The sequence below is a fragment of the Mauremys reevesii genome, linkage group 11 (genome assembly GCF_016161935.1).
Source record: "Mauremys reevesii isolate NIE-2019 linkage group 11, ASM1616193v1, whole genome shotgun sequence".
Taxonomy (NCBI): Eukaryota; Metazoa; Chordata; order Testudines; family Geoemydidae; genus Mauremys; species Mauremys reevesii.
The window spans coordinates 52,307,463-52,322,674 of NC_052633.1; the positions used below are offsets into that span (position 1 = coordinate 52,307,463).

Here is a 15,212-nt window from a genome sequence, read left to right on the forward strand (position 1 = left end):
GACTCTGGCCCCACCTCTTCCCTTCTGTGTCTGCTGGCTGTGCTGCCTCTCCTTGCTCCCTCTGTTGGGGGGAAGGGGCTGTGTCCCACATCTCCCTCTCTATACCCGTTCATAAGCCGACCCCCTTCTCTGGTGCATCCCTTTTTTACAAAATCAGCTTATGAATGAGTATATACGGTAATTGTTTGATTCATTATCTTTCCAGGTACCAAGGTTAAGCTGACTGGTCTATAATTACCTAGGGTATCCTTACTCCCCTTTTTACAGATAAGTACTATATTTGCCTTTTTCCAATCCTTTGGGGTCTCTCCCCTTCTCAAATAATTTCTAATGGTTCGAAGATCTCTTAAGCCAGTTCTTTAAGTAACCTAGGATGTATTTCATCATGGTATGCTGACCTGAAGGCATCTAACTTATTCTTTCCCTATTTCAGCCTCAGATCCTATCCTTTTAACAATGATGTTCCCTATGTAGTCATACAATCACTGCTACCTTTTTTGGTGACACCTTAGCCATTATGGCATTTTCTGTTACTGTCTTTCCCTCTTAATCCAGTAATGGGCCTAACCTCTCCTTGGTCTTCCTCTTGCTTCTCATGTATTTGTAAAATGCTTTCTTGTTACCTTTTATATTCCTAGCAGCTAGTTTAATCTCGTTTTGTGCCTTGGCCTTTTTAATTTTGACCCTGCATGCTTGTGTTGTTTTTTTTATATTCATCCTTCATAATTTGACCTAGTTTCTACTTTTTGTATGACTCTTTTTTGAGGTTCAGGTCATTGAAGATTTCCTGATTGAGCCAAAGTGGTCTCATCATTTTTCCTATCTTTCCTACGCACTGGGATAGTTTGCTCTTGTGCCCCAAATAATGTCTCTAAAAAACTACCAGCTCTCCTGAACTCTTTTTTCGCTTAAATTTACTTCCCATAAGATCTTACCTACCAGTTCTCCGAGTTTGCTCAAGTCTGCCTTCTTGAAGTCCATTTTCTTTATTCTGCTGTTTTCTCTCCTATCATTCCTTAGAGTCATGAACGCTATCATTACATGATCACTTTCATCCAAGCGCCTTCTACCTTCAGATTCTCAACTAGTTCCTCTCTGTTTGTCAGAATCAAATCCAGAATAGCCTCTCCCTAGTCACCTTCTGTAATAAAAAGATGTCTCCAATATGTTCCAAGAACTTCTTGGATAATCTGTGCCCTGCTGTATTATTTTCGCAATAGATGTCAGGGTAGCTGAAGTAGGTAATCCACTTCCTAGAGAGAAACAGTAGCTAGGTTGATGGAATAATTCTTTTATCAACCTAGCACTGTCTACACTGGGGGTTAGGTCAACTTAACTATGTCACTCAGGGATGTGGATTTTTCAACAGGGTGGTTAATGGAGATGGACGGTAGGGAAGGAAAGAGGTTGGGGCTCAGGTGAGGGAGGCATGGCACCCTCAGCCTTGCCTATGCACCGAACCCCGCTGCACCCCACAGTTCTGCCAGTGCACCCCAACACTGCATGAAAGCTAATAGTAAGTATTGGAAGAACATTAATTGGGAAATTGGAGAGTTCGTGGCTGACTGGAAACGATGTACTGTATGGCAGTGAAACATTACTAGCTCTGAAACCTCAGTGTTTCTCAGAGATGGGATACATTTATTGGACAGGGGTCTAACTGCCAGTCCTTTGGAATGGAAACCCATGCCCACCCTGCCACAAACAGCCCCTTCAACCATTGTGAAACAAAACCAGGAACACTATTTCTCTGTAATACAGCTGTCTTTCACTCCAGGTACTACATGCAAGTCGATTATAGGAGGGGAGGTATAAGAGAATAATGGCAACAGAAACACTGTATACCGGGGAGTGAAGATTTCAAAGAAATTTGTCACTTGCTTGGTGGGGGGAGGTGTGAGTACAACAGTGGGGATGAGGCCAGCTTGGAGGAAGGACAAGGTGAATGGGTCAGTGGCATGTTTGGAGAGATCTGAAAGCAAAGCGAGTGGAGTGCTTGTGCGCAAGGGGAGAGAGGAGTGGCATTGGCAAAGTTTGCTAATTGCAAGATATTATATGTACACCTGCCTAAATGATTACTAACTCCAAACAACATATCTATTCCTGTTCAAAAAACTCAAATTCAATGGCAAAAAAGTATGTTAATGCACAGTTAAGATTGCTTGGTGGTATATCTTCTCACTGCAGAACGCTGAGTTTGCACAAAGCTCAAACTTCTGAAAAATCAGGAAATGCAGACTTACAGTTGCCTTAACTCTGTCCTCTTTCAGCAATGTCCCAATATGTCTCATTAACACATACCCTTTACTCTGCCAACCCCTAAGCTGCTGAAATGTACCATCTCTTCACCTCCTACAACCTATTTACTCTCACCCACAAGGTTCCATCTAACACTATTAAAGGACGAAAGGAAAAAGAAAGGTTTCCCAGCCACCTTCTTTTTATCCTCTTTGAGCAATGCTTCAATATGCACATACTCACACTATCCCTTCTCACTACAAGATTCGGATCCTGGCATACACTCACATACTTAGCCAAATCCACAGAAAAATTTTATACATATGGTATTCTAAGAGTCACTTTGCAACCTTTTACAACTCCTTTACCCTGAGGATACATCTACATTTGAGCTGGGAGGTGTGACTCCCAGCTAACATAGATGTACCGATGCTAGCTCTGCTCGAACTAGCACACTAAAAAACAGCAGTGTAGCCAGAGCAGCAAAGGCAGTGATTTAAGCTATCCTCCCGAGTATATGCCCAGCAGAGTCCAGGAGATTTATACTCTGGCATCTAGCAAAAGCCACCACTCATGCTACTCCAGTGCTATACTGATATTTTTAGCATACTAGCTCAAGCAAAGCTTGTGTGCGTGTGTGTGTGTATGTCTATGCGTTTGGGAATAACGTCTCTTAGCTCAAAGGTAGATATCTCAACCTATGTGTTCACTTAACCATCATTAAAACATTAGAATTATTTCATTTCACCTCACTACTGACAATATCCTTTGTAATAAAAGCCCCACCACTGGCAATCACCACAATGCTGTATAGAAATTATGAATACTACATCCTAAAAGACACCTATTTCCTTTCCTCATACATGAGAGGGTGCAAAACATAGAACTCATCATATCACAACCATAGCTCTGTCACACTCCTCAAAGTAATCCACAGATCTCACAAACACACCTCTACCAAGCAGAGCTAACTACTGTCAGCACCATTTAGTTCAGCAACACCTGATACTGACCACATTTGTTTTACCTGGAGTGCATGCAGATAATAAATGCTCAGGCTGCTCTCATACCCCAGCTCACTATGGACAAAACCCTTTGTAATAAAACCTCTGTGCCCTAATTATATAAATGTCCATAACTCTGCACTGAAATGATGCATGCTGGATCCCGAAGGTACACACGCAGCTGTTCCCTTTGCTCACATATAAAAGGAAACCTAGATCCACACATGTCCTCATCTCACAAACACACCTTTAGCAAACAGGTCCAATTACTACCTCTCCCATTTAGTGCTGGTAACCCTAACACACTGACTACACCTGTAGTGTATGCACATAATTCCCACTGGCTACTGAAAACTCCAAAGGAAAAGTGGCATGGGCAATCTTTTTTTCCCCCTCCTCCTTCTCCTGTTTGTTCTTTAATAGTGTTATGTGGAATCCTGCGGGTGAGAGAAAATACTTTGTAAAAGGAGGTGGCACATTTCAGCAGCCAGGGCATTGGAAAAATAAAAGTGTGTGTATTAACAGGGCATGTTGGTGCACTGCCTAGCTTTCAAAAGTTTGAGTTTTGCTCAACTCAGCATTCTGCAAGGAGACAACATACCACCAAACAACCTTAACTCTGCATTAACATAGTTTTTTACCACTGATTCTCTTTTACATTTAGGCCCAGTATACACTTAAAACTTGAATCAACAGACATAACTACAATGCTCATGGGCGTGAAAATCCACATCTCTGAACCACATAGCTATGTCGACCTAACCTCCAGTATAAATGCAGATAAGTCAACAGAAGAATGCTTCTGTCAATAAGCTGCTGTTGCTCAGGGAGGTAGAGTTCCCACAGCAACAAAAAAACCACACACTTTCATGCTGTATTCTGCATCTACACTACAGGATTACAGAGATGTAGCTACAGTGCCCATAGCCTAGACATGACCTTAGTCTGTTCATCCTATCCAAACTAAGTCACAGCCCAAGATTTATTAAACCATAATTCACTATCATAAGAGCAATTGTAATATGAATGGATTTCTACTTAAAATAAAAATATTAATTGGTTAATGTTGATACATTTAAAAAATCATAGAAAAATTAACTTTGATTCTTTTTTGTGAACTGCTTGCTGACAGTGTAAACCATATGGATCTGAGTAGCAGCCCCTTGCAATAAGGATAGTCTATGAACAGTTTTTCTACCAATATAACTATTTTGGTAAGGCATGTGATTTGATTTAATTTTATTTTATTTAAAAAATAATAATTTTATTGATACTATTTCCTTTGGTTGCTTCCTCACACTACTAACATCATCTCTGTCTTATCCAAAAGGGAGCTTCAGCCAACTCACCTTCATACAACTCCCAATTTTGGAAAAATACTAAGAAAGACAAGAAAATACACCACCCAGACATTCAAATAAGTCTGTCTCCATCTATATCCATAGACAGCTCAATGACACCTTGTAAACAACAGATTCATGGAGGCTGAAACATCTTCAAAGAATAAACACAAAGAATCAACAGAACATCTATATCTGGCACAGGATGCAGATCAACAAAATCAACATAGTATGTATCATAAACAAGCCTAACAAATGGAGTCAAAGAGATCAGAGGACTCCTGTATCATCCAAGATACTTCAACGTAACTTTGCCAATAAATCCTTCCAATTTTTTTTTTTTAAATAAAAAGAGGGTCAAGGTGATAACCAGTAAGGAGGTCAGTGGCAAGAAAGGATTTCTTGAGTATGGACTTAATCAACCATTTGAAAAGTGCTTGGTTTCTTGCCTTCCCAGAAAGGCATTGATAATTTCCACCAATAAGTAGAGCCAGAGTCTTACCACAAGATTTTATTATTATTTTGATTTATTTGTAGTGTGGTAGTGACAAGGAGCCCCAGTCACAGACTAGCACCCCACTGTACTAAGTGTTGTACAAACACAAAACCTAAAAATGGTCTATGCCCAAAGAGTTTACAATAATACAAGTGGGATGAATCCAGTTTACAAGCTGGCAACCTAAATACCTCAGAGAACATGACTCTTCAAAAACAAAGCAAACAGTGACCTTATGTTTGTTTCCCCCTAAAATGCATCTATTACCACACAGGCAGTCAATCCCATCCAAATCAGGTCAGTCTCAGGTATGACAAATTGAAAATTCTTTGCAGTAATAAATACGCGATTCTACATTTTTGCAAAACCTACACATATTCACCAAAATTACCTATAGCCCAGAATACTTCTGCAAGTTAGAACTTCATATACACTACAGTGAAGAGCCCATTTTTTACCTCCAACACAATCTCAGCATAAAGTTTTAAAAACTTTTCATGCTACAATCAGGTGACCAGATACAGTGATTTCCACTACAGATATTCTCCTATTTAATCTATCTTCTTGCTAAGGTGATCTGCGAATAGAGATAAAGGACACTCAGGAACCACAGCATCAAAAACTGACGACAAAAAACAATCATCACAGACAACTTTTAGTATGGCTCCTTCAGTTATTCCATATCAGAGTTGGGAAATCAAATGGATTCTATGATGGTGTGATCAACACAACAGATAACTAGTAGGATTTGGCCTCTGGTTACTGTCTACCTTAAACACATACAAAATGTCAATATGGGAATCCACAAGCCAGCCCTACAAATAATACTTTCCTCTCTCCCTAAATCCCCAAATCCTCCTGGCTACTTCAAAGAAGAAACAAGGACTTAGCTACTTTAACTATTACCAGGTTTTTTGGGGGGTCCTTCCACCTATCCTATGAATACTTTTATAATTTTGCCTCTGCAATCATTAAGAATTTTCCCAAGTTAACTTAAAGGAAGACAGAACAACATATCCATGAACTTACGTTGAATGTGAATGAACTGCTTTGGCTGTTTAAACTCTCCTTTGTACAGGCGATTGTAATAGTTGACATTGCTCTCTGCCTCAGGAACTGGGATAACCATGCTCTCTTTCTTTTCTCTAAAGACTTGCTGTGCCGAAATAGCTCGTTGTAAATGGTGTTCCTGAAAGAGGAAAAGTTTAGAATTTATTTATATGGCAGTATTTATTTTTTAAAATAGAAAAAATTGATAAAGTTAGTCCATTTTCCTAGCAATAGTGTTCTAAAGTGTAATGGAGAAGACCCTAGTAAATTTTTTTTTTTTTTTGGTGCGTCCGGGCCAGCAGGGTACAGTAATGGGAGAGAAAGAATCCTCTACATTTAACACTAAGTCATAGGCAAATTCAGCTGTTGACAGGTTCCACATAAGGAAAAAAAATCTCAAGCCTCCACTAATGATATGGGGGACTCTAGATGGAGGAAAAAAAAATCTTCTAAGCATACCCACAAACCCTTTTTTTAAATACAAAAAACAGACATTAGGTGTTCCAAGTTAAACAAAATAATCTAAAAGGTGAGTATAGAAAGTATCATGGCTCAAAATCAACAACGTATGCACATTAATTCTTTATAGTATGGGAAGCCCATGGTTCAAATCAAGATCATGAATGAACTTAATCCACTGCCAAATGCAAAATAATACCATGTTTTTATTTAAGATTGATGCACCAGCCAGTTTTCAGAATGGAGAGAGGGCAACAAAAAATGATTAAGGGTATGGAACAGCTTCCATATAAGGAAAAATTAAAAAGACTGGGACCATTAAGCTTGGAAAGAGACTAAGGGGAGATATGACAGAGGTCTATAAAATCATGAATGGTGTGGAGAAAGTGAATAAGGAAGTGTTATTTATCCTTTCACATAACACAAGAACCAGGGGTCACCTAATGAAATTAATAGGCAGCAGTTTAAAACAAACAAAAGGAAGTACTTCTTCACACAACACACAGTTAACCTGTGGAATTTGTTGCCAGGGGAGTTTGTGAAGGCCAAAACTATAAGTGCGTTCTAAAAAGAATTAGGTAAGTTCAGGGAGTAAAGGTCCATCAATGGCTATTAGCCAAGATGGTCAGGGATGCAATCCCATGCGCTGGCCGTCCCTAAGACTCTGACTGCTAGATGTTAGGACTAGACGACAGGGGTTGGATCATCTGATAATTGCCATGCTCTGTTCATTCCCTCTGGGGCACCTGGCATTGGCCACTGTTGGAAGACAGGTTACTGGGCTAGATGGACCATTGGTCTGACCCAGTATGGCCATTATGTTGTTCATGTGTTACCTGCTTCTGTTTTTAGGGGTTTTTTAGAATACTATAATAGGCAAAAGTAACAGGCACATATTTCCCCACAGAAGAACACACAGAATATTTGTGGAACTCCAGTTCTTCAAATATGCAACAGTATTCATTATACTTTGTATTCTTACCCTACTGGAGACAGAATAACCACACAAGTCACAGGAAGTATGAATTACACTATCCCTTCATTAGGTTATCAGAATTCTTTAGCATCCATATATCTTTCTAGTTATTTTGGTGCAAATCCAACCACACGTGGATTAGCATAGGATAATTGTGATTTTTCTCCTTCAATGGATTTTGTAAAACGTTCACACTATAATCCATGAGACAAAGAAAGAAAGCTGCTAGAAAACATAATATACAATTATATTTGCAGTGTAACTTTGCTTCAACAATTTTTTATGCAACCAAGGCTGGAAAAATGTATGAAACCTACTAATCAGAGATTAAACCTCCTAGCAATAAAAGGTACGTGGTGAACCCCACTAGCAAGACCCAGAGAAAATACCAGATGAACAGTTCCCACACACCAGATCTGCAGCTGCTGGGAATGGAGAGGATCACATACTACGGTCCTGCCATGGAACCTTCTTGGGGGCTTCATCTTTCATATCAGGCTAACAGGATTATGATAAACTTGAAGCCAAATTCTCTCTTGCTGCCGTAAGGAAATTTTTCATCTCTCTGCCTCCACCACTACTTTGCTATAAAGGGTTCAGATTCGCTATTCTATCTATTCCCTCACACTCCTGGCTATTGGAAGAAGGGGTAAATGGAAAAAATCCCCTATTACTCTCGTCCCTTCCCAGCATATGAGGTTTGGGTGGTCTTCCCTCCCACGAATAACTCCAATGTGTCTCTTGTGCTCATAATTTCACCAAGAAGTGACACTGTGAAAATGACAATTACACATCTATGAAGAAGCATTTTATTCTTTTAAATTTCATTTGATGCAGGTTGGCAGATGCAAGAAAAGTATGCCGCATTGGTTTATATTTGGTAAACTCTCTAAACAACCAAAAGGAATAGAGGTTTCTCTCTTTTTAATTCTGCAAAAATCAGTTTTCATTCGTCTGCCTTTACTTGTTGAAACAATGGATATTTCAAAACATGCATATTTATTAATATTTTATTTTTAATTCAAGTTATTTCAGCAATGGGAAGGAAGTATCCACTACTAAAACAAACTGCAATGGCAAAACTACAGACTTCACAAACTCTAGAAGAGGAGCACGAGGCATCTCCAACAGAAATAAAGTCAAAATGAATCGATTAATCAGGCTCCCAAGACTTAAGTGCAATGCTGTAACTCAGACCAAAGAGTGTACATTCAAATATCTGGTGTGTTTTTCTGAAATTATTACATCTTGTGAATGTCTAGCACTTCATCATGTAAGTCTCTTTTTAAAAATAAAGACGAACAAGGCTATTTTGAGCAATTTAACTAAGAAAATTAAGTTATTCAGTTCGTTTCTAGTTTTCTTGCTACCTGTCGAACAGCCCCCGAGTGGTCCCTAATTGATACCAATACAACACATCAAGTGGACCAGAAGACTGATCTACAACCGAGGTGGGAAAATACCAAGTTTTTTTCTGCCATTCCTTGTCCTCAGATAGGCCACTGAAACTATGATTCCTGCAGGACATGCCCTTATTTTACTTCTTCAAAATCTTCTTTGTCCAGACCACTATTTTAATTGTCAGCACACCCTGAAGAATGTATCTCTCTCCTTACCTGGCTGTTATAACTCCTGTTTCCCTAAACATACTTAGAGAGGACTTTTTGTTTTAATTTATATGGATTGCAACATGCATCAATATCAAATCTGGACCAAGTGAGAAGATCAATACAGGAGACCATCACTGTCAAACTACATTAAAAATTTCACTGACGTTTGGGAAGTAGAAGATTGGCTAGTAAAGAAACTGTCTAGCTCTCCTCCTAGATGGGCATCCTATGTAACCTGGTGCCTAATCCCAAATGCTTGATGAAGTTGCAAAGGTATTAAATTGCTCTTTATGGAGAATCTGTGACCTTGGGAGTTTCTTATTGCACACACAGCTTTGAAGTAGGCCTGGGATGATAGGATGACCACACACAGTCAGATTCAGGGTTTAAATTATAGTAACAGGCACCTTGAGAAACCCTAGTTTTCAAGGATTCCATGCGCTGATCTTATTCCAATTAAGTCCACTTCATCTGTAATCCAAGATTACAACTTTCTTGATGTACTAACACCACCGATACAGCCATTACTATCTCTCCTGCGCTGTGAAGTAACAAGGATCTTATTGCAAGGTGGTAATGGCACCATCCCATTTTATGGCCTAGCACAGCTTCCAGAAACCACTTGTTTGACTGACATGTAAATTTCTATTCAGACCTTAATTGGATTTCTAGTCATTCCCAAGGCACTTGCTTTTCCCTCCTGCACTTAACTTCCTATGCTAACATTTCATACTTTATTAGATTAATTAGATTTGGCAACTTTTCCTCTGAGATTTTGTTCTAATACATTTAGTTAAATTCTCCTGCACCTTTTTTCAGTAAACAAACTCCACGGTGTCAAAGACTGGCTCAATCTGTGCAATACGAATGTGCAAGGGCATCCGTGGTCAAACTTTATCATGCAAAGAAATTCCTGTTGCTTTTTCAATTTGACATTTTATCTAAAGTAACTATACATTTCTATTAAAAGGCTATAAAATAGATGCTGAATAAAGTGCTCTGAAATCCTTATAGGCAACAAGCCTCAAGCTATCTTAGAAGTGCCATACCAGGGATTAAATCACTTACATTTTAAAAACTTTTTGAAAATAAGATAAGTAACCCAATTTGTATAGAAAGTAAGGAATAAAAATGTACTGACTGATGAAGAGATAGAGAAATTTGATCTGTTTGAAAGGGAAGGCATATAACAACAATTGAAATTCAGGAAACCTTTTGCTCTAGAAATATTTCTATATTTTATTTAATAATGGAAATAAAAACACACATTTTCTTCACAATCTTAAGAAATACTACTAATAAGAAATAAAGTATACAAAGAGAGTTTATAAAAACTGAGAGGTAATTAAGGATTTCGGGCATTACTCTAGTCTTAATGAAAATAAACAAACGAATTCTCAACTATAACCAAAAAACCAGTACTGAAACATACTATGATTTTCTGAAACAACTGTTCTTTATTTCAAGGGTCACAGACTAAGCAACAGGCTATCAAAATCTTCTAAAGATTCAAAACTTCATGAAAAAAAATCTATACAAGCTAAATGTTAATTCCTACAACTGAAATTCTGTTTGCTATATTAAAGACTTTCATATTAGACTTGATCTACTAAAAGGGATACAGCAAACTTGAAATATGATCAGTTTTCAAAAGGGAGTTAAAAGTAGTCTTGGACATACCAAGACTAAGTAGTCTTCAGTATATTGCATAAGATTTCCATTTTTTGTGGTTTTACAAATCAGAATATCATATTTTTATAAAGTATTTATCTCCCCTGTTGGTGTATGAAAGGTCCATACAAACAACTAACTGAATTACTATTAAGACAAAACAGTGAAACTGAAAATGCAAGTGCTGCTAAATGAACAAAGGAAGAAACTAAAAGGTAGAGACTTTTTCCCCATTTCTAATGTCTCAAAAAATTCAGACAAATGTGATTTATACTGATATATCACTTTAATGCTAAAAACAAAAACTGAATGTTCAAATCAAAAATAGCTGAGTTTAATACAAATTATTATTGCAGTTTAAGCATATTTTGTAATATTCAAATGAATCACAATTTTCCTATGTGAGAGTTAAATATATATGTAAACATTTAATTAAGCAATTAGCGTAGATTTAATTCATAGCATTAAAATACAGTCACAACACTGACGGAAGATTACAAATACAGCTCAGGGTCATTCACTTCAGTTACTAAAATAGAAATATTGATGGTACACACGCAGATCAGACTTTTCTAAAAAATAAATTGCAATGGAAGAGTAAGATCTAATTTGATATAATCTTCACATTGAGAGGAAAGGTAGGTAAGAACAACTATTACCACAATTATCATCACAAAATGAAAACAGGTTAAATAAGGATATTCTGTTATCTATTCATCCTATAAATAATTAATTGGCACATAAAAACTGTTCAACAGGAGTTAATTACATACAAGTAATTTAAAGGTAAAAAATATTATAGGAATGTTGAAATTATCCCGAAAGGGTATTTTACAGACCCAAGAAATTTTAGCAGGTAAGAAATTAGCTTTTCTGTGGTATGTCTTCACTAGCAATGTGAAAGTGCTGCCGCAGCAGCACTTTAACGTGGCTGTGTAGTTGTGGCACTGGTGCTGGGAAAGCTCTCCCAGCGCTGTAAAAAAAACCACCCCCACGAGGGGAGTAGCTACCAGTGCTGAAAGGCCTTGTCTAAACTGCTACTTTACAGTGCTGAAACTTGTAGCGCTCAGGAGGGTGTTTTTTCACATCCCTAAGGGAGAAAGTTGCAGCGCTGTAAAGTGGCAGTGTAGACAAGGCCTCACAGGTCACCATAGTACTTCCCCAAAACTCTACAGAGAATTCCAAGACAGATTTATCTAATCAGATGAAATCTCTTCCAGGCCCACTCAGAGGTAAGCAGTAGTCTGCTCTATTTCCAAACCAAAACAAAATTAAGAGAAGGAAAAAGAGGGAATCCATAAAAAAGGTTACTACACTAAAGCCTGGATGTCCTTCTGTGTGAACACTACATCTACTGAATTTAGGACATTAAAGTTATAGGTTGAGATTTTCAAACCTGATTTGGGGACTTAGATTCACAACTCCAATTCAATTTTAATGGGTGGTGTGTCAAATTCCCTTGTCAACTCTAAAAATCTCAACCACAGATTTTAAAGAAAGTGTGTAGAACACTGCAGTAACACCTCTGCACAACATTAACAAGATCCCTAATAGTTATGGAATGCAATGACAACCTTGGTCAAGTGGTCTCCAATCTTTTCAGGGCTAGGCCAATTTGCTTTCTTACAGATTTCCAAGATGCAAACACGAATCTATTTGACAATTATTGAAAAGTCAATTTTAGTAAATCACATTTCTGGTCTTCAAAAAAAACAGAAAAAGAACACCTTTTGTTTTCTCCTGTGGTTAGTCCATCCATTCTGTAATTACACTGAATAAGTGCCTTGTGACTACATTCATCTGCTCAGCCAGTCTTGCTATTTGGTTGATTTTTTTTTTTTTTTTTTTTTTACAATATGGAAGGCTACAGTGGAGACTGGATTCTTCTCTGTCCAGCAGGATATGACAGTTTCTCTTAGGAAGGCCTTGATTTGTGCTCCCCTAATTTATGCAGACAAATTCTCTCTTTTGGAAATAACATACTTCCCGTGCCTGCATTATTTTCCCACCCTAAAAGTATCTATCACTTCATGTTTTATAGAAGACCTGTCGGAATTCTCTGTGTGGAAAGAGCATAACTATAGTATTTCCATCAGCACCATATAGACCCTCTGCACTGGCCCAAGTGAACTACTAGCTAGGATTCTCCACCCCAAGAGATTTGGTCTCCCTTAGAATTCCAATAGAGAGAACTGACTGAAATAAGAAAGTCGGATATAGGACAGGAAGCATGCTTGAAAGTTCTCTCTTAATAGCTAAAAAGCTTTGGGTTGAGGCGGTGGGGAGATAATCTTAAAGTTTAATGACTTGGTTTGTTTTCTGAAAGGCAAGTGTTTTCGTGCATTAAAGTATCATAAATAACACTAATGTTTTTCAAGGGACTTAGGAAAAAAATTTCCCCTAGGATTTTAAGGGATTGAGGTCCATTCTTGATATTTGGTCCTTTAAAAGGTAATACACCTCTACCCTATAAGGCTGTCCTCAGGAAACAAAAAAATCTTACTGCATTATAGGTGAAACCGCATTACATCAAACTTGCTTTGATCCGCCCGAGTGTGCAGCCCTGCCCCCCCCCCCCGAAGCACTGCTTTACTGCATTATATGCAAATTCATGTTATATTAGGCTGCGTTATATCGGGGTAGAGGTGTATTAGATATGCAGGTACATGGAGGCTAGTCCAAACAACAAGAAATGCATTTAAAAGATTTCAACTCAATTTGGATAGAGAGTTGCCAGCATCCAAGATCCTCCTTCATGAAAGGATTAGATTGGGTTAAAAAAAACTCCGATCTAGATGTCTCTGATTCTTACTGGTAGAAGCCAGAGAAAGACTGGTGGCAATGACCATGGCTCCTGCCTCAAGGGTGAGAAAGGACTGGTGGAAACAGTCCTTAGTTTCACTTCTGGACTCACCATATTGTTCAAGTATAATTAGCCCATTTCAGAAGGCCTTAGGAGGGAAAACTCAACCATTTCTACTGCTACTGACTGTTCATGTGGACCATCACTATCTAGAGCAGTGGTTCTCAAAGCCGGTCTGCTGCTTGTCACGGAAAGCCCCTGGCAGGCCGGACCGGGTTTGTTTACCTGCCGCGTCCGCAGGTTCGGCCAATCACAGCTCCCATTGGCCGCGGTTCGCCGCTCCAGGCAAATGGGGGCTGCGGGAAAGACGGCCAGCACATCCCTCAGCCCAGGCTGCTTCCACTGGCCTGGAGCGGTGAACCACAGCCAATGGGAGCCGCGACTGGCCGAACCTGCAGACGCAGCAGGTAAACAAACCGGCCCAGCCCGCCAGGGGCTTTCCCTGAATAAGCGGCGGACCAGCTTTTGAGATCCACTAATCTAGAGGGTACCGGAAAGAGTGGTCTTGGCTACACAGAAGAACCACCACCTCAGGAGAATCAAAAGAGCTAGGCATTTGGGGCAACCTTTTTTTTCCTTCAGTCCTATTTTTATTGCTAGAGAATGGCTAAAGGGAAGAAATATTTTGTCAATGGCAACATGAGCTATGCCATTCTGTTGCATAACTCAGCAGAACATCAACAGTAAGGTGGCAGAGGAGTGTTAGAATAAGCTATGCCACTCCAATCCACTCACTGTGTATGTAACAAAGCTACTGGCTGTTCAGTCATTCACTGCAGGAGCAGGCAAGGAGCTGAATGCTACTAATAGGAGGATAAAGATTTAGAAAAACCTTGGGCACTAAGGGTATATGCCCAACGTATTACACTTCATTTAAAATTGCAAGATTCCTTGGGAAAATGTATCAGCCAACCACAATAATCTACTCTCTTGTGCAGTGGTGAAAGTAACTTATAGGACTTATCAGTACTGCCCGAGTCCTGAGGGGGCGTGGCCTCATCCAGAAGAGACGTGGCCTCTCAAGATTTAAAGGCCCTGGGGAACCAGCTGTGGCTGGGAGACCCAGAGCCTTTAAATCAACCAGGGGCTCCCAGCTGCAGAGGTGGCTGGGAGCCCCCCGGGGCTTAGGGGCAAATTAAAGGGCCTGGGGCTCTGGCCACCAGGCGGAACCCCGAGCTTTGCGGGGTTGGGGCAGGGATTTAAAGGGCCCAGAGCTCCTGCTGCTGAGGTAAGCACGGAGCCCTTTAAATCCTGGCCCCAGCCCGGCTGCCAGAGCCGTGGCCGGGATTCAAAGGGCTCTGGGCTGCCCGCAGCTGCAGGGAGCTTTGAGCCCGTTAAATCCCTGCCCCAGCCCAGCCGCCGGAGCCGCGGCCGGGATTTAAAGGGCTCTGGGCTACCCACAGTGGCGGGGAGCTCTGAGCCCTTTAAATCTCAGCTGTGGCCGGGATTTGAAGGGCTCAGGGCTGCCTGCAGCTGTGGGCAGCCCAAACCCCTTTCAATCTCCA

At 39.7% G+C, this 15,212-nt stretch overlaps 1 protein-coding gene across 6 annotated transcripts in view; it reads right to left on the reverse strand.

The window, feature by feature from the left end:
* EPC2 (enhancer of polycomb homolog 2) overlaps positions 1 to 15,212 on the reverse strand; it is an 85,363-nt gene that overhangs the window by 48,944 nt on the left and 21,207 nt on the right. For 5 of the 6 annotated variants that reach the window (XM_039494736.1, XM_039494739.1, XM_039494737.1 and 2 more), the window contains one exon: positions 6,108 to 6,267. In XM_039494736.1, the coding sequence (XP_039350670.1) occupies positions 6,108 to 6,267 (160 nt within the window). Of the gene's footprint in view, positions 1 to 939; positions 1,142 to 6,107; positions 6,268 to 15,212 lie in introns of all 6 variants that reach the window. The other variant, XM_039494741.1, reaches the window with a different exon arrangement.